We start from the raw sequence: 21,273 nt of genomic DNA on the forward strand, positions 1-21,273 counted from the left end.
TCTCTGCGGGGAGTCCATCTGCTTTTGTTTTTTTTCTACTCACGCAACAAGAAAACGCAGCTGTCAGTTGTTACTTTTTCCTCCTTGGAATTACTTTCTAATCATCATATGAGTGGAGCAAATAGAACTCCGAGAGAGAGTCGACAAAGAAACACTGATCTCTGCGCACTGGTGGTACACTGGCCAAGATGCTGGAAACTTCTCACAACTCCCTAAGAGTTGTTCTTCCCGAACGCCGAAGTCCGACTCCTGCCCTGACCTCACAGAGCTGCTCCTCTTTGATGGGGAATGTGAAGCAGTCTGAAACTGTGCGCTGTCGCAGCCACCTGTATTTGTGACAGCGACGCGTTTGGTGTGGCTGCGGTTGGCTTTTGCTGACCAGAGGGGCCAAATCGCACCGGCAGTAAACGACAGGTCTGCTGTGATCCGGCTTCACACGGAGAAATTAGATTGATGCTTCATCCCGCTTTCTTGTGTTCTGCATGCTAAAAGCTCCTTTGCTCCTCTTTGAACCGAGAGGAGAAGCAGCAGCGGTCTGTTTTCAGAGAGGAAAGAGCCCTGCCACATGTTTCCAGTGCTACTCATGGGGTGTCAAACATAAGGCCTGTGGGCCAGAACTGGCTCACAACAGGCTCCAATCCGTCAAAACAACGGTAAAAATGCCAATAAAAACATTGTCTTTCTTTTTTTTTTTAATAAGCTAAAATCACAAGAGTAGCGGACACAACACAACACTGAGACTGGAGCTGTGATATCATAAAATGCATACGATGCTCCCATAAAAGCTCTGAAATGTTTTTCTTGGGATATATCATTGTATTTTGCACCAGAACTTTCATTAAAAATGGCTTTATGTTGAGACTGCAGTCATTTTGGGAGTAATTGTTTGGTTTTGTCGTACTGTTTGGCTGCACGGTGGCACAGTTTTAACGCACAGCAAGAAGGTCCTGGGTTCAAATACCAGCCGGAATGCTTGGTTTTGCAAAATACAGATATTTTTATCACTTTTATGTCATGAAATTGGGCTGTGTGTGACTGCTGAACTAAAATGCGTTTGACACCTGAAAAGAAATGTAGCTTTCTTCAACAAGGTTCAATAACTCAGAAGATATTTTATGCTGAGCTCTAAAGCAAATATACTGTGGTTTGCTAAGAAAGAAAAAAGAAATACAGCAATTTCACAAAAATTAGAAGAAAATGTCATTTCTTGCAACACAGTAATAATGTGTTACAAAGTACATGATCTTTTAAACAAACCTAGCTTAAGTCTTGTTAACACATTTAGCTATTTCAATGCTGAGAAAAGTCAAATGCATTTCTTCATACGATATCATTTTTAAAGTTTTCATTAAATTAAATGAAAATAATAAATATTAAATTGAATTAAATGAAATCTGAATGCCATGGGTGACTGGTGACCCTAAACAATCGGTTAATAGGTAAATTTGCATAACTAAAATGAAGACAAGCACAATGTCTTCACTGCTGATATGAAGATGAATCCAGTCCCTCGGAGACCAGAAGTAAACTTTGCTTTGTAATCAGTGAGCCTCGGGGACAACAAGCTTCTAGAAGTTAGCGGTGGATAGTATCTCATAAAAAGAAATTGGAATAACTGCTTTATTTATTCTTTAGACTCTTGTCACCGAGCTAGCTTGCCTTTATAATATAATTTCTGTTTAATTTTGATAAATGGGGAAGATACAAGACAAAAACTGCAAAGCTTTCCTTTTCTGTTTATGCATTTCTAAACTCTGAAGGCCCTCAGTAGGAACGATGCAGCAGCAGCAGCAGCAGCTTTAACCCTGCTGACACACTCTCATGAAGCTGTCCATCAAAAGCATAATCAAAGTTTTTCTGTCTTCATATTCTTCATTATATTTAAACCCGTGGTCACTAGAAAATACACAGTAAGTGAAATCCTGAGCCAAACTTGCCACCACACAACATTTACATATAAAATCTATTCTCAATCAGATGAATAACACACACTTGTTGTACTAAATGTGTCGTATGCGGCGTCCACCAACCAGCAAACAGGCTCTGTGTTGACAGCTGCGGTCTGCAGCCACCAAGAAAGCTCATATATGCTGAAGGCGTTCCTCCTTCAACGCCCATATATTCAACATAAAATACGATCTATAATTCTGTTTAGTCAGAAAGGCATCATTGATCCACAAATATGGATGTGGAGCTCTTCTAGTCGAGCGTTATTAATACCGTCTTATGAATGAACTAGAAGATCTGCTGAGAGATTTTTTTTTTTTTTTTAATTTTTTTATGCTAATTTTAAGTTGTGAAATGTACTTTGGTTGATAGTAAAGTTGGTGTTGGTTTCAAATGGGACAGTATAGATGTTATATGTGCTGCACTTGCTTAAAATGATATAATATGATGGTTTTACTTGTCATTATGTGTGTCATTTAATGAAATAACAGGTGCTGCACCCATGTGCATCATAAAATTGAAGGCAAGAAACAGAATTATAGAAAAACTAATCTGTGACAGTCAGCTGTAGCTGGCGATCTTCGGACTATATAATATTTTGAAATTTTCTCCAGGTTCATTGCCCCTGCTTGGACCATATTGCAGCGCTCACCGGGGGAGGACAGAGATTGAGCAGGTAAATGAACTTTGCGTTCAGCACGTTTTCACCGCTTTACATTCTCGAGGCGTTCACACTGCTGGTCACAATCACCAATTTACAAACACATTCAAACACCAGCGGCGCTGGCTGCCATGCAGAGTGCTCAGCCGCCATTGGGAGCAGCTTTCTTCAAGGACGCTTTGATACCTGGGCAGGTGGAGTCGGGGATCGAACCGTCAATCACCGAAATGAGGGGGACTGCCTTCACAGCCATCTCTTTCAGAGCTGGTATTTTGAACCAATGCTCCGCAGTATTGGGGAGAGGAGACGGGGGGAGGAACGTGTGACTTTCTCCGGCGTGGCAAAAATAATTCAAAATGCACTCGCAGTTCAGAAATTTAAGAAAATTCAAGACACTGACAAAGTACATGTTTTGGCTGCTCACAGGGTAAAACGTTTTCTCAGCCACACGGAAGCAGAACACATGTGTATTGAAGTATCTCCCTGATGTTGGAAATCACTCATTTCAATGCCAGAGACAGAACTGGATACACTTCAAATCCACGGTCGTTCAGCAGTTTCTCACTCAGTCTTCATGAAACCATGTCGTACTGCCATCTTCACTGGTTTCCTTTTATTTTTTTTTATTCTTTTCTGGATGAAAGGCCGTGAGACTCACTTCCAGATGGGATATTAACCAAGGACAAGGAGGCGTTTCCAAAAGGCTCTGAGCCCTGGTCACACACTGCTGTTTGCTGCAGGGTGCTTAAAACTTCCTGCCACTGGTTTTCATCCAGTTCCTAATTAACATTTATACATGATGAAAGCACCTATCTTCACAGTGCATGCAAATGAGATTCCGTTTTTTTCCCCCCCTCACTTTACAATGCGACAGTTCCTGATGATAATAAATGTAAACGCCTATTGGGCTAATTAATGGTTCTTTATTCAACAAAATTTAAATGACTACCTCAATACTCAGCGCAATGTGTCTTCCTTTTGTTGTTTTTAGTTGCCAACTGTGTAAAAAAGATTAACTCTCTATAAGGGACTCATTTAAATACTTGGAAATGGAGCGTTTTCCTTCCAGGGAGTTCTTCTAGTATTTCTGAGCAATAGTTTCAGAACTCTTATTCATTCTACAACCTTGAACGCCAGAATTCTTGAACATTTCCAACACGAAGACATTCAGCTCTGTAAAACTGAACATCTCCGAATACATGTTTCATATTTACTGCTACGGAGCAGATACCACATATATATTTTATGAGGCATCGTGAATCAGATTCAAGCTGTCATGTAAGCGCACTGTGACTGTTTGTGTTCAAATTAAGTTGAAGCGGTTTAGGGTTTTGTACACCTTCAGCACACTGCTTCATCTTCTTCTTCTGTGCATGTGTCTTTTGAGTCGACTGAAATTGTTTTCAAATGCATTTGAACCACGGGAATTGCTGTCATTCAGGCTCAAAAAACTTTCGGAATCACAAAATTACAGAAATTCACTAAGTGTCTTATTTGTCCCATTTCCTTGCCTCTGTGATCTTGTTACAACACCTGCAGCAACTACGTCTGGTAATTTTCAAACATCCCAATACAGCTAAGAGGCTTCACTGCCAGACGCATCCATCTGATGGTTATATGGTGACACTGCATTATCCATAGGTGTGAATGTGAGAGCCTGAAAGTGTGCATCCTTCTCCCAAAGTAAACTCAAATCAACTCACAACCCATCAGGGAAGGTGGTATGGATGAATGTACTTCAATTCAATCAAACACAGTTTAATCCATTTAAAAATAAAACCAGGTACAGGATATTCAAGGATCTAAATTCAAAAAAGAGTTGGTGAAGAAATACTGCATGAGTTCTGCATAAGCGTCATCTTCAATAGTCTCAAGGACAGCACTTGTGGGGGACAAAATGTTTCCACAATATTGAGAAATGAGTCAAAAGCAGTGGAAAACATGTGGGCTACTGTGGTGGCAGATTCCCTTCCTAAGGACTCACGAGCAGCGTTAAGCCTGTCACGTCCTGTGTTCAGTCTTTGGCCCGTGCTGTATTCAGACTTCCATTAACTTCACCAGAGTTCATTTGGAAAACGACCAAAAGCCAATTTTTAAACAGCCTTAGTTGCTTATTTGGTGCACACATTCACACATCCAGCCATGAGACACACCAACAGAGCAGTTTAACGGCGGGATTTCTTTTAATCTCACTAAATGTGACAAGTGTGAACACACCCTTTAACACGGAGCCTTCACTCCGCGCACGTCGTCCCGGACGTGAACCTTCTTTCCTGGGTTTTCAGTCCTGATGTGCAGCGGTCTGCCAAGCTGCTCCACTAAAGCGGTTTTCACAGTTTCAGCTCAGTTGTTGGAACACTACAGAAGCATTACCATCCTTCTCTCACCACCAGTGCACTATAAAGAACCAATTTCCACCTGTTCAGCTTATGATTTTCATCAACTTGAAGTTGAGATGCAGCACAAAATGTTCCGGCTCAGTCCTCACAGAGACTCTCTCACACATTATCTTTGAACCACAATAATTCTCCAGCTCAAATTCCCCACAAGCATCATTTTTCCAACTTTAATCTTTTTTTGTTCCTTTTTTTATACCTCAGACACTACTGTTAAGTTTTAATGTCGGGAAATTACAGTTTTGCAACTTACAGAAAGTTGTCAGACAGAATATAGACAGCGTTGGTAAATATGGGCTTTTCGAACGAAATCGAGCATTTTTCATCTCCTCTATGGAAATCTGAGGGCTTTGTGAGAATACGGCAAAGATAATGACATCAAGGACGTCGCTTTCAAAAAAGATGGGCCACTCCAAACAAAGAGTTTAAAATGCTATAAGAGACAGATGAGTGAGAATTTCACGTCTATATGTAAATTTTTAAAATACTTCGGGGGGGAAAAAAAAAAAAACCGTTTGAAATTGCTCACTCCAGTGGAGTAAAGGCTATAAAGACGTGGATGCTCATCCATCCATCCATCCGTCCATTCATTATCCCTCTGAACCATGAGTTTATCTAAGTGAGAGGAGCAGGGAGCTGCTGCTGATCCCGGCATATCAAGGGTGAAAAGGCGGAAACAGGCCACCAGTCCAACAATTAACCTCTCACATGTCTCTGGATTGTCGGGAGAATCTTCTCACTGTGAGCTGAGAGTGGTAACCGATAGAACCATAGTGTCTTTTTTAAGAGTGTGTTCGTTATTATTTTATAAAATGTAGTAAGTTTTGGCCTAATATCACAGCTGTTGTCAGATTTAATTATGATGCGTAATGTTGAACCCGATCATCCTTCTTGTAGTTGCTAATATCAAGACATTATTGTTATTCTTTCAATTAAAAAAAATCATTTTTCCTCACAAAAACAAGAAAAGAACTGAAAAATTCATTATTTTTGTGTCATAAAATTTTAAGGAATGTGAAGTATTATTATTGAAAGTATTTCATTTTAAAATGAGCTAATTATGGAGCAAAACATAGCAAGAATGACTCAGTGGCTTTGAGAGAAAGGTGAGGACACAACATGCGTGTGCTTACCCTGACATTAATTGGAACGAGAGCCTCATCAGAATGAAAACGCTTCACGTCGATCGCTAATTGCTCTCAAACATAAAATTGTATTTTTCAAAATCTTGATTAGTTGGGCTAATATATTTGTTTTTTTAAAAAAAAAATTGCTGCACATCACTTTGAGACCGGTCCACTGGCTGAACGGGGTGATATTGCTCTGGCGTATAAAGCCACACATCAATCTGATCATTTCACTCAGTGTTCATGTAAACTGTAGATTTCCTGATCTCTGCAACAATTTCCATCAAGTGGAGGAAAAAAGTGACCATGCAAGCACAGCTCTTTACAGTAAGAGCAAAATGTACCACCTACACAAAAAAAAAAATCACAGTTCCTGCAGTTTTGTTTTATGTCTGATCCAACTTGACAGGCTATAGCAGACTTTAATCACCAGTTTTGTTGCCATAAAAAACAAACCTAAAGTACAATCTGACCATCTGATGTAGAATGAGGATCGTACGATGGATCTTTAAGCGTTGTACTTTAGCTAATTGGCCAAAATGTTGCTTTTATTCTCAGCATGCAACACTTCGCAATCAACTCCCTTCACACACTTTACATTCAGCTGCGTTGAACACATCGGTTCAATGAGCTTCCACCTCGGGACTTTGAATTCGAAAAACGCCAACTGCTGCAATCCATAAAAGACACAATGCAGAACTCATGTTGTGACACCAACAGTCATTGCTTTGTGATTTTGCATCAGAGGAAAGTGCAGCGCATACATTAAAGCTCTAAAATTAAGAGGCAGGCATTCTCTTGGGTGGCGTGTCTGAGCATCGTTTGAGGGAAAGATAATGAGAAAAAAAGCAGCCACACAGAGCACTGCATACTCAGCATTACTGGTCATCATTATCATTATTCATTTGACCCTGATAGTCATGGAAAACCCCGCACTCTGCAGACGATCTTAAATCTCCAGCAAGCCAAGAGGCAGGAAAAAGAAAAATTTGTTGATGAGGATCAGGTCTGAGAGAAAACGATGTGCTTTCTCAAAACAGTTTCCAGCACTTGTGTACCCCGCTGCTTGTGTTTTTCTGTTTGCCAGAAGGATATTACTGCAGAGTTAGAGAGGAAACTGCTCTGCTCGGGTAGATACATGGCTAGAACAAGGTTTTAATTCATGCTGTGGCATCTATTCTCAGCAAATCAGAGACGTGGCCAAATTCTGCTTCTCTGAAAGGTAGCAAACAACCTTCAAGAAAAACAGAAGAAAGCGGCTTTGTGTAAGACGTCAACTTGATGACTTTACCTCAAAACATTTTAATAAAAAACAGTCTGGAGGGGGAAGAGTAAATAAATCATCAGAAAGACATTGCTTCAGAGAAAGGCCACCTTTTCACACTGTCCTTCTCCTTTCTAATCCATATTTCATCTCATCTGCGGCGCGCTACACACACAGCCTTCACGCCGTACCCTTTCATTCATCTTGGCCGTAAGAGCTTTGAGTCATTATGTTCGTAAATCAGTCGTTCCCCAGAGAATGCCCTAAATGCACCCGTGAACACAGGGTGTTTGCTGCTGCCAGGGATGCCACTCAGCAGGCTCATTTTCTGTACATGCAGTCATGTTCCTGCGGCTGGCTGAATGCATAGTGCTGCTCTCTTATCACTCCATCAGCAGGGAAGATGGATGACACAGTGACAAAGAGGCACACGCGCGCGCACACACACACACACGCACACACACAGCAGTTGGTCCGGTGCTCAAAGCATGGACCCCCCACGACCCGGGACAGTGCGATTTCTACAGCGACAGGGATGACCGATAACACGATTAATGAATATTACAGCGAAGCGGCAACTCATTCAAAATAAAATTTAAAAAAAAGGCCGACATAAGTAATAATAAATAATTATGATCTGTGTGATCTATGTAAACTAGCAGGGTGCATTAGGGGTGAGATGGGGGCGGGCTTTGTCGTTTTCTGAGCTGAGACACAGAAGCTAATCCTCTCAGAAAGAGAGAAAGAAAGCTAACCTCGATGCAGCCCAAACCCTTTTCCAGTTTGTCATTCCGCACTTCAAAGCATACATGATGAAATCCCCCAAGGTATTATAAGAGCTCTGGCATAGCAGCCATCCTCTCCCCTGTCCTAGCCTAATGCCTCATAAATGGAGTCTGGAAACATGTCCCTTTACTATTCCGTAAGTCTTTGTAGCCTTGGATCTTTAAGAACCTTTTTTTGAGCTGCAGAGGAAGAAGCGCTTTCCCACTGGTGGAGATATGAGGCATTTGTGAATCATTATGTGGCCGAGGGATTCCTGTCCCCTTACCGTAAAATACCGCAAATATAGAATGCACATGTTCGTCTTCAGAAATGGTTAGATCAGGACACGAACCACGCATTGATCTTCCTCAGCGCTTTGCTGAATAAGCCGTTACACAGAAATACCGTGCACAAGAAAATATACGCGTCCCAGATAGAGACAGGTACGTAATTTAAGTCGTTCTGCTCCCGGCGCGCAGTGTGGTGCCATCGAATGCCAATTGTTAAACAGCTGGCTGAGCTGTCAGATTATTGGGTTTCATAAATACATCCATTATTGGTCTCCGGGCTTCAAACTTACACAGCCTCAATCTGACAGATCTGAAAGATACACTTTTTGCTGTTTTGTAGGACTCATATGGTGAAATAAAGAGATGAAAGGTAAAAGCGGATGGTGTCCAGCTTGCTTTTAGACAGAAGCAGCAGATAATTACTGGAGAGAGAGAGAGAGAGAGAGAGAGGGAAGAAAAAAAAAAAAAGAAAATCACTCATTACTTTTAGCATCAAGATGTGAAAATTGATATTAAATGCAGCAACAAAATCACTTTGGGGTTTGATGATATTTTCAGACAATTAGTGGTTGATTCAAAAGACAGAAATATTAAAATGATCAGGTCACTGTTGGTAACAGCGCAAAGGAAAGTTTTCTAAAAGTTCTCAAGTCATATAAAAAAACAGTAAAAAATGATTCAAAGGAAAAACGAACACAGCATACCTCGAGTCTTTCTCCTTGACAAAGGGTGTGAATCAATTTATCATCATTAATTAACACAAAGTATTCTCAATATTTGATGGAATAAACCAAAAACATTAACACACCAATAGTGCTGAGAAAAAAATGTGTTAATTTACATAAAAAACTTCAGTATTAACTAAACAACTGTTTTACTAAACTCCTGCATCTCGGTAATCCTGATCATCAGCAGTAACTAAACTTTGTGTTTTCTGCTGTCTGTGTGCCACTAATACAGCTCAGCTGTTTTCTTCTCGGTTTCACTATTATTTTTTTGAGTTTGTTCCTAAAGAAACACGGACACCCAGATTATGGAGCCTCTTCCTCGAACTAATTGATGAAACTTCATCTGAACTTAATGAGTGAATCAATCAGGCCGCCCCGACACAGTCCTGAGAGCTCCGCTAATGTGCCACGGCAACACAACAATACAAATATCTGCACACTCAGATGTCCTCCGTGAAAAGTGGTGCACTATTCACTTTCTCCACGTTTTCAGCAATTGCAAGGTATCGTCGCTAACATTTAAATGAGGTAACCAGTAACTATATAACCACGTATTCGTTAACAACACAACGCTGCATGTGACATTGCACAGTTGTGTGGAGGGTAATGATGTTGTGTTCCAGCAAAAAACACCCCCCCCCCAGTTTCAGCCACATTCTCACCATGCATGATGCACGCTAATGCCCCAGTCCTCTTCGACGCCGCGTCGAGGTTAACTGGTCACTCTAAATGGCTTATAGGTGTAAATCTGTGTGTGTCTGTTCTTGTCGACGTGCGCGACCTCTCCCGGGTGTACCCTCCCTCTCTCCATCTCCCTCAGAGCCATTTAGGATTGTCCTCAACCCCCACGACCCTGACGTGGAAAAAGCTCTGCGGAAGACAGGTTGACGGGTGCATCCAACACGGTATACTGACGATATATGAATGAACATTATCGTGAAATTCTGTCAAAACGCTTTAATCTGTTTATCTGTCGTAATTAAGAGCGTCGGTCCTGTTAAAACAGATATTCTGCTCCTACATGCTACCTTGGCAGGAAATGGCATTAATTGGTCCATTTAACAGCCAATTCTCCTGAATAGAAGTCTAGTTCAGCTCTTACCCTTTCTGCTATAGTGTCTCACATTAATCCCTTAACCCGACCACCTCACACCCTCCCTTTGGGCCAACTGCCAAACCCGCTCCGTTTCATCTTTCAAAATGGCAGAGAGGCCAGTGAAACGGAGCGTGCGCTGACTCTTTAAACAACAAGGACCATCAGAATGTGGTTTGTCTATTAACCAAGATACAGCTCGAGCGTGTGCGTGTGTATGCTTGTGTGTGCGTGTGTGTGTGTGTGTGTGTGTTGGAGAGACAGAGAGAGAGAGAGACGAACATAGAGAATGAGAGAGATAAATTGAGGGAAGTGTGTCCGCCCCCGCTGTTCTCGCTCAGCAGACTGAAGATAAGGTTTATCTCCGGTACCTAACGAGTTCACCCAGTAGCCCTCTTCAGCTCCCACTGAGTGGACCGGGGCGCGAAGAGCAGCGCACAGCCAGCAGTGGATCGAGCTCCCTTAGGTGACCTGTGCGTGTTGTTCATGCTATGCTGCTTTAGAACTTTATTTTTGTAGGAAATGGCTTCGGCCCCTTCGGCCACATCTCCTTTAATCTGGGATTTCTTCTTCGTCTCTCTCTCTCTTTTTTTTTTTTTTTGCTTTCTTTTCTTCATCCTTTCAACTCACTGTAACTCAGACTGCCAAGAGAAGCTGCAAGAGCTGGAGAAAGAGCTGCAGAAAGAGCTGCAGAGCTTTGGCACAGAGAGGCGTGTGTGTCCCAAAGGCAGTGGCTGAGGCAAAGATGGAGACACAGAGAGGGAGTAGGGGGCTGCTGCTGAGTTAAGCCCCTAATCACAGTCTGCTCTGCATGAAGGACTTAAAGTCACTCCATTTAATGCTACCTTCTCTTTCATCAAAAAAAAAAAAAAAAGGAAAAGAAATACTCCTGCCTACCTCTTCAGTTCTCTGATACTTTGGTTCTTACCGCATTTCTATTTGCAAGATGCAGAAGAGTGCAAAGCTGCAGGAGACAGTCAAACGAATAAAGCCCTGCATGTATGTTATATATATATGTGTGTGTGTGTGTGTGTGTGTGTGTACACTTAACTCGAACATGGAGTAGGTCAACCCGAAAAAAGACGCAACATTTTGAACATGCAGTAAATGCAACTTAAATAAAATAAGTTGAAAGAATAAACCTAACCAAAATCACACCAATGTCAAAAAGCCTAGAAAAGTAATAAAAAAAAAAAAAAAAACTGACAGGGGGCTCAAATGAAAATTCGCCCGAATATTGGGGGTGCCGTTCAAACTAGTTCTATGTGCACAGTGCTCGATCAAGTGGTATGATAGTCCATTAATCAGAGCCCCAGGAGGACATGTTTGCAACGCAAAGGGCAGAACACTAAAGTTGCAATGTTACAATGAGAAGTGTTGTGCAGTGTCGGATAGTAAAACCTTCTATGATTCTTGGTGTTAACCGCAACTGCTTGGAATCCGTCTGAATTAAGAAAAAAACAGATGAAACTAACTCACTGATCTCAAACTTAAACGTCATTAGTAAAGCATGTTTCATACTTAAGCAACACAAATTGCTGAACACAAGTTAAAAGCATTATAAGGACAAAAGCAAAGCAGAGTCGGAGAAACAGAGAACCCTCCCCTCCCTCCCTCCAGTCAGATGTCTGTAATCATACATTCTGTGACTGTCAATAATTTATCACTGTTGGTTTTAATGAAACAGGAAGAAGCAGTCACTTGCCTGATAAAATGTTTCTGTCTAGGTTTTTGTCTTCTTCTTCTTACTAATGTGAAAGCATGCGTATTCTTACCGCTCACAGAAAACACTGTCACATGAATCAATTTCATGGTAAACCTCATTTGTGACTGACATGGCTGCCTTGAACTCCACTGGTGTGCTCAGGTGCTTCATTTGTTTGTGCAAAAGAAGGGGAATGTGAAGGGATCCCTGAGAGACTGCAGGGTCCCTCTGGCTCAAAATATATTAATTGAATTGGCTCGGCTTCCAGTCAGGTGTTACATATTTTCGCAGAATACCCTGGAAGGTTGTCAAGATCTTTTGGGAAATTCCCCTCACACTGTTGTCAGGGTTACACTTCCTGCGCTGCCGGCTGTTCTTCGAGCTCACCTTCCCCTGGTCTACGCGCCGGGCAGACTATAGGCCGGTGTATGGGTCTTAATCTAATCCTGGAACATTGATTTATGCTTGGGTGTCCCACAGCCATTAAGATAATTGCATGATCACTTTATAACATCCTCCCTTGGTGGCCATGGTAATTTGCCCTCCCCACCACCGCCCAATTTGCTCAGTTGGACCCATAACCACATTATGGATATAGAAGATGTGGTTGGAAATATCATCTTTCACCTCTCCCAAATTGATTTCAAACCATTTCCACTGGACTTCTAAAACCCACTTAAGTCTATCGCTCACCTGTGCTGACCATTTGATCTATCGGAGGCTTCTAGGCCTTAACAGCTTGTATTGATCGAAGTTCTTCAGCCAGCAACCTGAAGGTATGCTCCAGTGTCACCTTGTAATTCCAGCAGTCCATGTATCTTCCAGTGAGATGATCACGGAGACGGTGCATTTCCATCCGTTAGGTCAAGGCAAGTGGGCTTTGATTGCATTCGATGGGAAATGACTGTGTAAAACAGCATCATGATCCCTTCTGACAAAATCTTTATTAAAAAAAAAAAAAAAAAAAAAAAAAAAGGTTATGTCACTGCTCTGGACTAATCGCTGCTTTGGGGGAGAAGTTAGCGCCGGTGGAAGTGGAACTGCTTTAACAGATAGATCCAAAGGGAGTTACTCTGCTCACTGATTATAAACATTGGTAGTTTGGAAACAATGAATGCCTCAAAACATGCTTCACCTCAAGTGCGAATGGCAAGCTCCACAAACGGCAGCAGTGGTAAGATCTGTCGTGTTGCTCATCTAAATCGGACTGAGACCGTCGCTCCAGCTTCAGCACTCAGACACTCTTTCATGTCAGGCTACTTTAACTAATTTTCTTAAACTTATTTGCATTTAAAATATTTCATTTGGGTTTTTCATTTCATCCATTTAATTAGGGTCATACTGCAGCGCTGTCATCTCTGCGCCGCCCAGACACCATTAGTAAATGCGACATTATGTGCCAGGAGATGCTAAATTCCTCCATGGTCAGACGATTTGGCATTCCAAATACACAGATAGCTACCTCATTAAGTCTCTTACAAATATCTGACAAATTAATGAGCAGGGTTGCTTTTTTCAATGTTCCAAAATACAGTTTCGCTGTTTCTTTTAAACATCTGCATATTTTTACATTAGCAATCCGACGCTTCTGTCTAATTCAGTCACGTGGTTTATGAAGGAAAAGTATTGTTTCCCAATTTGAGCAGCATCACACCACTGTTGAATTAAAAAAAATACATATACTAGAAACGCTTAATAAGACAAATGGAATCCTTTCTCACAAATAGTCTACACAGTGTGCGAGCACATTTGTGACAGAAACCACAACAAGATCATTTTTATTCTTTTAAACTGATTCTATCTTCGTGCTATTGGTGATTCAACAGAAACAACAATGACAAAACGTTTCAAAACGTATCCATATTTCCACTGTCTCCAAAAGTTTGCAGATGACATTTACAAGTAAGTTTGGATGAAACCTTTCACGCATGGTAATCTGTGGTGTCACTGCTGTTCAGCATGGGGAAGCTGACAGCAGTGACAGTAACACCTGTGAACTCTTCCATACAAACTTCACTCTGTGAAAAACATTTTCAGAATGTTGGGAGAAAAAAAAAAATCACGTTTTTAGTCATGGTGAACTCACTGAAGGCTGTCATTTTATCAATTTGTATTCGAGTTTCAGTCAAGCTTTTTTTTCCCTCCCAACAAAAAGAGCTGGTTGCACCATTGATTTAAATAAAGATCCGAACACTGAAAAGAGACGGGAAGGCTCAGGTTCGTGGCGTCGCGTTGTCGGTGTAGTTTTTTGCTAGTTTTCTGTGTGGAGTTTTCATGTTTTATCTGCGTGTATGCTGGAGAACTCTGCGTATTCTGGTCCAAAAAACATGAAGTCAGTTTTGACTCTAAAACCGATGGATAGATGAATGAGCTGTTCTGTGTGGGGTTTTATTCGTTCATGTACACATCAGACGGCGATCGGTCATTTGACCTTTCCAAATTGTCAATATGTGTGAGAGCGGGTTGTCTGCCTTGTTGTGTTAGCCATGTGAGGCCCGGGGGGTTAGTAACACTGTCACCGGTGATCAGATCCATGTCCCCGTGACTCTAAGTTGAACAAAGCAAGTATAAAAGATGCATAAATGATGGATGAAAAGAGACACTGGCTAAACACGACACTTTGACATTTCAGGTTTTGATGCCTATATCACTTAATTCCAAATATCTGGGCATTGTTGCAATTTAATTTCAAATAAAAGCAGCTTTTCTGCCACCATGATACAGTATATACAATTATCTCTGCACTTCACAGAGCCCTTAAGTGGTTATTTGAATACCATACTATTGATTTAGAAATATTGCCACATTGATCTTTCAAAAAGGTGTAATTAATCCCATGAGATGGTATTTTATCTGATCATATAAATTAATTTGATTTCCAAACGGCGAGTAATAGTGAAGCTGGGGCAAAAAGTTGGAATGTTTTGTCTCGAACTGATGCGACACAAATCATACCGAATTTAATTTAAAAAGTCGACGCTTCTGCCGAACGACTCGTCTCTGATTTCTCTGTAAAACTGCACAACTCGTGCTGTTGTCTTCAGGAATTGTGAAGGGATTTACCTTTCTTTCCGGGGTCTTCATAGCAAAAACAGGCATGTGACAAGCGAGGAGAGGATACCAAAACGGGGCAACGGTTTTCCCTTCATCTTCTCCACAGAGCCAGCCAGGTGAATTCTCCTCTCCTGAAACAGCAAAAAAAAAAAAAAAAAGAAAAGAAAAAAGTCTTTTTAGTTTCTTCTCATTTCACTCATACCAACTTTATGTTTACCTCCCTGACTCGGTTTATTTATTGTCAGCCTGAATCTCACCCTCCGTCTGTCAGGCTCTGTCAAACCAAGCAACATAATCAGAGGGAAATTTCACAACCTCAGGTATGTAATATAAATGGTGTTATTAGCATGTGAATGTTATAATCAGCCTGAGGCTTACTCCCTGTTGTAAGAAGCAAGGCCGGGTGCTGCCAACGCAGGGCCTCAGCAGTGATTAAACCTGCACTTAATCAACAATGAGAGTCTGTCCCAGCAGGGAAAAAAAATGCAACTGCTGGATTTGAGTTACAATAATGGATTCGCCTGGTGCGTATATTCCAGCTCTGAGCTTTACAGCAGGTGCACCCCGACAAGTCACCAGGCAAATCTGCCAAAGTAGGCCCATTATGTGATTGTGTAATCATCAATTTCAATTTAAAGAAACTAAATTGTGCATGAAATTCAACAGCCTGCTAAAACTTTCATCGAGCTCTGTCTGCATGTGTTAGCGTGGAATAAACTGTGTTTTACTAGTTGTCTGCCTCAAAGCTATGAGGCACTGCACTCATTCTTTTTACCTCAAGTTTCAGAAATTGATTGTGTTCCTTGATCAGAGTTACGACTTCTCACTTTTACTACAGTGGTTAATGGAAAATGAATACATCCAGGAGCTGAGAAAACTTGTAGAACAAACAGAGAACCGGTTTTAAAAGGTAGAGCGGAGGTTCTGAGCAGAAAATAACATCAATTACTGTATCTAAAAAGATGCGCACATTAGTCCTTTGACTTTTGCGTGAAAATCACTGATGTTGACGTCTCCCACATTTGCAGTGAAGTATGCAAAGAGACTCTCTGTCAAACTGAATGAAGAATAAAACATGTTCACAAATTGAAAAGCTACAAGAAATGATCAAAGACGCGAGCAACAATAAATAACAGTGTCATGTTTTCTCATCCCATTCAGTGTCCGATCTTTGTTTGTCTATGAAAAAAACGTCATGAAGGCCCCTTTGGCAGCAATTACAACTTGCAGTCTTCTTGGGTGATTCTCAACAGGCTTTGCAAGCCTGGATTTGGAGGTTTATCCCATTCTTTCTGGCAGATCCCAATAAGCTTTGTCAGTTTGGATGGAAAGCGTCAGGAAAGTGCCATTTTCAGGTCTCCCCACAAATGTTCTGCGGGTTTAAGTCTTTTGCTGAGCATGAACGGAGACAGACTTGTCCTGCAGTGACTCCCTGATTGTCGCAGGTGTGTGCTTTGAACTGCTTTCCCAATATGAGGTTGCATGCACTCTGGGAAAAGTTTTTTTTTCTCTTTGACAGACCTCTGCATTCATCTTTTCCTCCGCTCCATCCAGCGTCACGACCCCACACAACGCAATTCTTCCCCTGCAGCTCCATGTTTCTCTCACGAGTCACATGACGAGCAGAGGCCGATATAAACAAAATGCAAAGGTTTTGTCTCATGTCAGAGAATATTCGGTTTTCATGTTTCATCAAATGTCTTCAGTGCTAAATGACGACATCCAGGTAGACTGTTAGTAACATTTCCAAAGTCAGAATGAGAAATAGAAAAAACTCTAATATCTGCACAATAGATGTCAATAATGAAAGGATGTAGTACATATGACAGTGTGTGCACTCGGCTTTTCAAGAAAAGGAGGGACAAATGGATATGCGGGCATGTTTGTAAGTACGGTATGTATTGTATACTGAGATGGTTGACCTTCATTTAAAGCCTTCAATTCCTGCGGAAGGTCTGTTTAATCGACCGTAGGCCCCTGATCACCGTCCTGTGCTCATTTCCTCAGTTGGCCACACAGTAAAATCTGCAGGACGGGGGTCATGACAGTCCTTCAACTTCAGAACATTCAAAAGGCCCTTGAAAGATTTGTAAAAAGTAATCAACTTGTCCCACACAGAACGGACCTCTATGGATTGTTTTAATAACTGGTATGTTATATGTGCTCTTTTGTAAACCATGTAATTATTTCTTATTCTTCTTTTTTTCCAAAGTTGAATCCCCAATGCATTTCTTTATACATTTAATTAATCAATAAATAAAACAGTATGGACCTGGTCAGAGTTTGTAAGACCACATGAAATGTTTTTAAGTATACTGTAAATTAAGTATTCAATTTAGCTTTAAACTAACAATATGTTTTGTATAAAAACAATAAAAACAAATTAATATGGCCATGTTCTGATAAAGGGGGATCTGTTGAATTAAATTTGTAATTTATATTTACAGTCTTGTGGAGATGCAGATTGCTTCTGTATGTTTCATGCTTTGAGGTGGTCGGCCTGAGCGCTGGCTCCGTCGGAACCCGGAGAGGTGTGGGGTCACCGATGGAGACTTTAATTGAGGGGAGATTGTTGCAGGTGGGGCGTGAAGTCCAGCGCTTCCCTTCACCCTCCAGTAATTATCAACTTTCTCCAGCTAATTATTAGATTAGCATAAATAATGTTCCATTTAGGTACGCAGACTTCTTAACTGAGTTTGTCAGTAAAATTACGTAAAGAGACAGAAAAAAGGGAGATTGGAGAAGACTGGGACACACATGAAAGGACAAAGAGGGAAAGCGACTGCAAAAGAACACAAATTAGCCTTAACCTTCAGTCTTCGCTATGAAGTAATGAAGATGAATAACTGTGAAGAAACAATAAGCACAGGAATAAATTGAAAACGGCATCGAACAGGGACACGCAAGCTGCTAACCTCAAACACATACACCCACAGACAAACAAACAGCTATTTATGCATTTGTTTTCATCACTTACATTCTGTGAACAGAGGAAGACGATCGGTTTTGTTGATGCTAGGCAGCGAACCTCCTTTGTGTCAGAAGAATTACTTCTTCTGTGGGCTTCGTCACTCTCACAGCTGTTTCTGAGACTAATAATCACCAGCAGGAATAATCCCATAAGATCTCTAATCAAATCACAAACTTCTCTTCTTTCTTCAGGTTACAAATAAATAAAAATAAACCACTTTAATGGTAAAAACTCTGATTGTGTACTGTGATTAACACAGTTAAATTCTTGTGCCAGAAAGAAAACTGTATTATGTATAATTGGTGAGGGTTTTTTTTAAAGTTTAATTTTGTGCAGGAAATGTAATGAGCTGGATCTTCTGACTGACAGCGTCGTCTAATGTACACTATTTATATTTAAATTACAGAACTCTGCAGTAGCCACTTTCTGAGGTAAAAACTCGAAGTTATTATTCGGATATACAATGAGCTGCATATTTTGCATGCAGGTGGTCAATTAGTTGAATATAGTGGCCGAGAAAAATGGCTTCCTCACACGGAGCAGACTGTACAAGCAATTCCGAATGATTAAAGCTTTTTTTACTGCCATGAAAACCACACAGGCGCAGACACGAGCACGCACATACAGTCTATTAAAAAATAAAAACATAGCTTTTTACTGCCTGCAGGGTTCATTCATCAGCATCTGTGTCAACACAGAAATTCTCTGTGTAATTGTTAGTTCACTGTAGGAAAAGCTCAAAAAAGGGAACAAAAACCCAAACACGTGCCACTTGGATCCACATTTAAAGCAACACAGACCACAGAGATAATACTTGTTTCATCCCAACACAAGAATCAGTCAGTAAACTTTGACCCCAACAAATTTTCACTGAATGTGGAACAGGGGGCTTTTTTTCGCTCTCGTATTAAAGACACTTTAGTTTTTTTTGTTTCCTTGGAAATTGGTAATAAACTAAAACTGCTCTCGAGAGAGAGAGAGGTGTGCGTCACAGCAAACTCAGCCCTATTTAATTAAATACTTGCCTCGATGAATTGGCAAAAAAGGTTAAGTGCATCGGCTGCATGTAGCGTAACGTTGAAAACAGAACAAGTCCAACATGAACCCAATTTTTCAATTCAATTCAATTTTTCAACCGACTTCAAAATGACTAAAACGTAAGCAAAACAGATTGAAGCTGAAAGAAGGACCCAATATGTTTTTATCGTAATTGGCTTTGAGTTTTTGCGAGGGAAAGTAGTGAGGATTCTCACTGGCCTAAAACACTATATAATCCATCCATCTTTCTATACCGCCCCATCGGGTTCAGGGTCGCGGGGCACTGGAGCCGAGCCAGGGTAAGTCAGGGCAAAGGGCAAACACAGAGAGACAGACAGCTGTGGGAGGAACACCGAGTACCAGCAGAAAACCCACTGACCGCAATTACAAGACATGTTACTTCCATGTTCTTTCGAAAAACAAATTAGTTTAAGAGTCTAATGAGTAGCGATTAAGGTCACCTTGAGCTCCTGACATTGCGAAAAATAAAAAATAAAAAAAAAGAATTCTTAGCACAACAAAAATTTTAATGAGGCAGATAAATTAAAGTTGCTTACATGTAATAGTTCTATCAGAATATGCATGCTTAGCTAAATAAGTGGAGTGGCCCTTTTGCCCTGTATTGCAGGGCAAACGGTAAGCCTCCACAGCAAGAGTCAGTACAAAGGTCTGCTTTACTCACAACAAAAGCAACATTAGATGTACAACTTCGGTATTAACCACGCAATTAGGCCAGAGAAAACAGAAGAGTTCCCCCAAAAAGTGAGGACAAAATACACAGAATGTTTCATACAGAGGAATCATTGCTCATTTATAAGTAAATCCTGTAGAATCCATGAAACGAATGCTTAAAGTAAACATATGACGGCCAACTATCATGCAACAAGAGGTGAGACTCTTGAAATTACTCAAAACTCACATTTTCAGAAGCACATGTTCAACTTCTTTAAAACTTCTTTAAAGAAAAAACGTTACTGTTGCTTTTTGTCTGCTAACTTTTAAACACACAACTGTACAATGAAATAATTAGTATGCCTGAATACAAAGTCATTTGCACTTCTGTATTCATTACATTTGGCTTTAAGAATCATAAAGATTGCATTAAAGATAATAAATCCGACTTTAACTTCTTGCAAATTCTTACTACTTTAAATTTAAATGCAAAGCCTTTGATAATCCTCTGAAATCAATGAAAAATCCTCCACTGGGATGCAGTTTGTTTATTGAAACATAATCTTCATTACAGACACTTAATGCAGAGATACCAGAAGGCAGGTGAAAGTTCATCCTCCTGCTAGATCCCAGCTACTGTACAATATTAATATACAGTAACCTCGTTTCTGAGGTTGGCGGTTCGGAATATTAAGCGGGCAGATTTAGCTTCTCCATTACTTTATTCCAGTCATGCTTTTGTTTCAAGTCTTTTGCTGATGAAGATTAATTTACAGAGCATGGTGCTCTATCAACCCCGGTGACACAAAGGGCAAAGATATAGACTAATTAAATACACCACTGCAATTGATATTTCCCATGGATCAATGCGAGTGTGGGATCTGTTAATTAAATCCGTGATAATGTTTACTCATCATAAACATTTCCCATGTTTGAGCTCAGTGAGATATGGAGATAATCTTCACTGTCTGACAGATTAATTTTAGGGCTAACAGAAAATCCTTCCAATGAGGGCTTTACTTTAGTGGGAACTCTTCCTTGAACATTTATATTAAACGAAAAAAAAAAGAAGAAGAAAGTGTTCCAAAGAAGCTTCTCCTTTTGAGTAAACATACTTTAACAGTGGAAATAAAACGCAGTGATAAAACGGCTACAGGATAAATATTGCCAGTACTATTTGCACAGATGCAAAGAGAGCAACAACTGAGCAATCTCAATTCCAGGACTAATGAAAGCAAACCCCTCGCAGTCTCCCCTACAGCAGAGTAGATTTTGTATTCTCCTCCCTCGCTTGTCTCCTGTGTGGTATATATCGGCATGGCATAGGTTATCACACAGTGGATTAAGAAGGCGTGTCAGAGTGTGTGCTCGAACCTCCGAGCTGCACTCCACTCATCTATTGATCCTCGTATGAGGGGAAAAAGCGAGAGACCGGCACACTTAGCGGTGTAACTGCAGGCAACAGCCCCCTGCCTGCCCTCTGTTCCCTGCAGTGGGACTGATTGCTTGTCTCAATCATCCTTTCACCCTCCCAACGGCCCCTTCGTACCCTCCCCTCCACA

The 21,273-nt window shown here is 40.8% G+C and overlaps 1 protein-coding gene across 3 annotated transcripts in view; it reads right to left on the reverse strand.

Moving 5' to 3' along the window:
* Positions 1 to 21,273, reverse strand: part of arhgef10la (Rho guanine nucleotide exchange factor (GEF) 10-like a) — a 125,422-nt gene that overhangs the window by 34,455 nt on the left and 69,694 nt on the right. For all 3 annotated transcript variants that reach the window (XM_030091729.1, XM_030091727.1, XM_030091728.1), the window contains one exon: positions 15,040 to 15,161. In XM_030091729.1, the coding sequence (XP_029947589.1) occupies positions 15,040 to 15,161 (122 nt within the window). The remainder of the gene's footprint in view (positions 1 to 15,039; positions 15,162 to 21,273) is intronic.

The sequence above is a fragment of the Salarias fasciatus genome, chromosome 5 (genome assembly GCF_902148845.1).
Source record: "Salarias fasciatus chromosome 5, fSalaFa1.1, whole genome shotgun sequence".
NCBI classification, from domain to species: Eukaryota; Metazoa; Chordata; class Actinopteri; order Blenniiformes; family Blenniidae; genus Salarias; species Salarias fasciatus.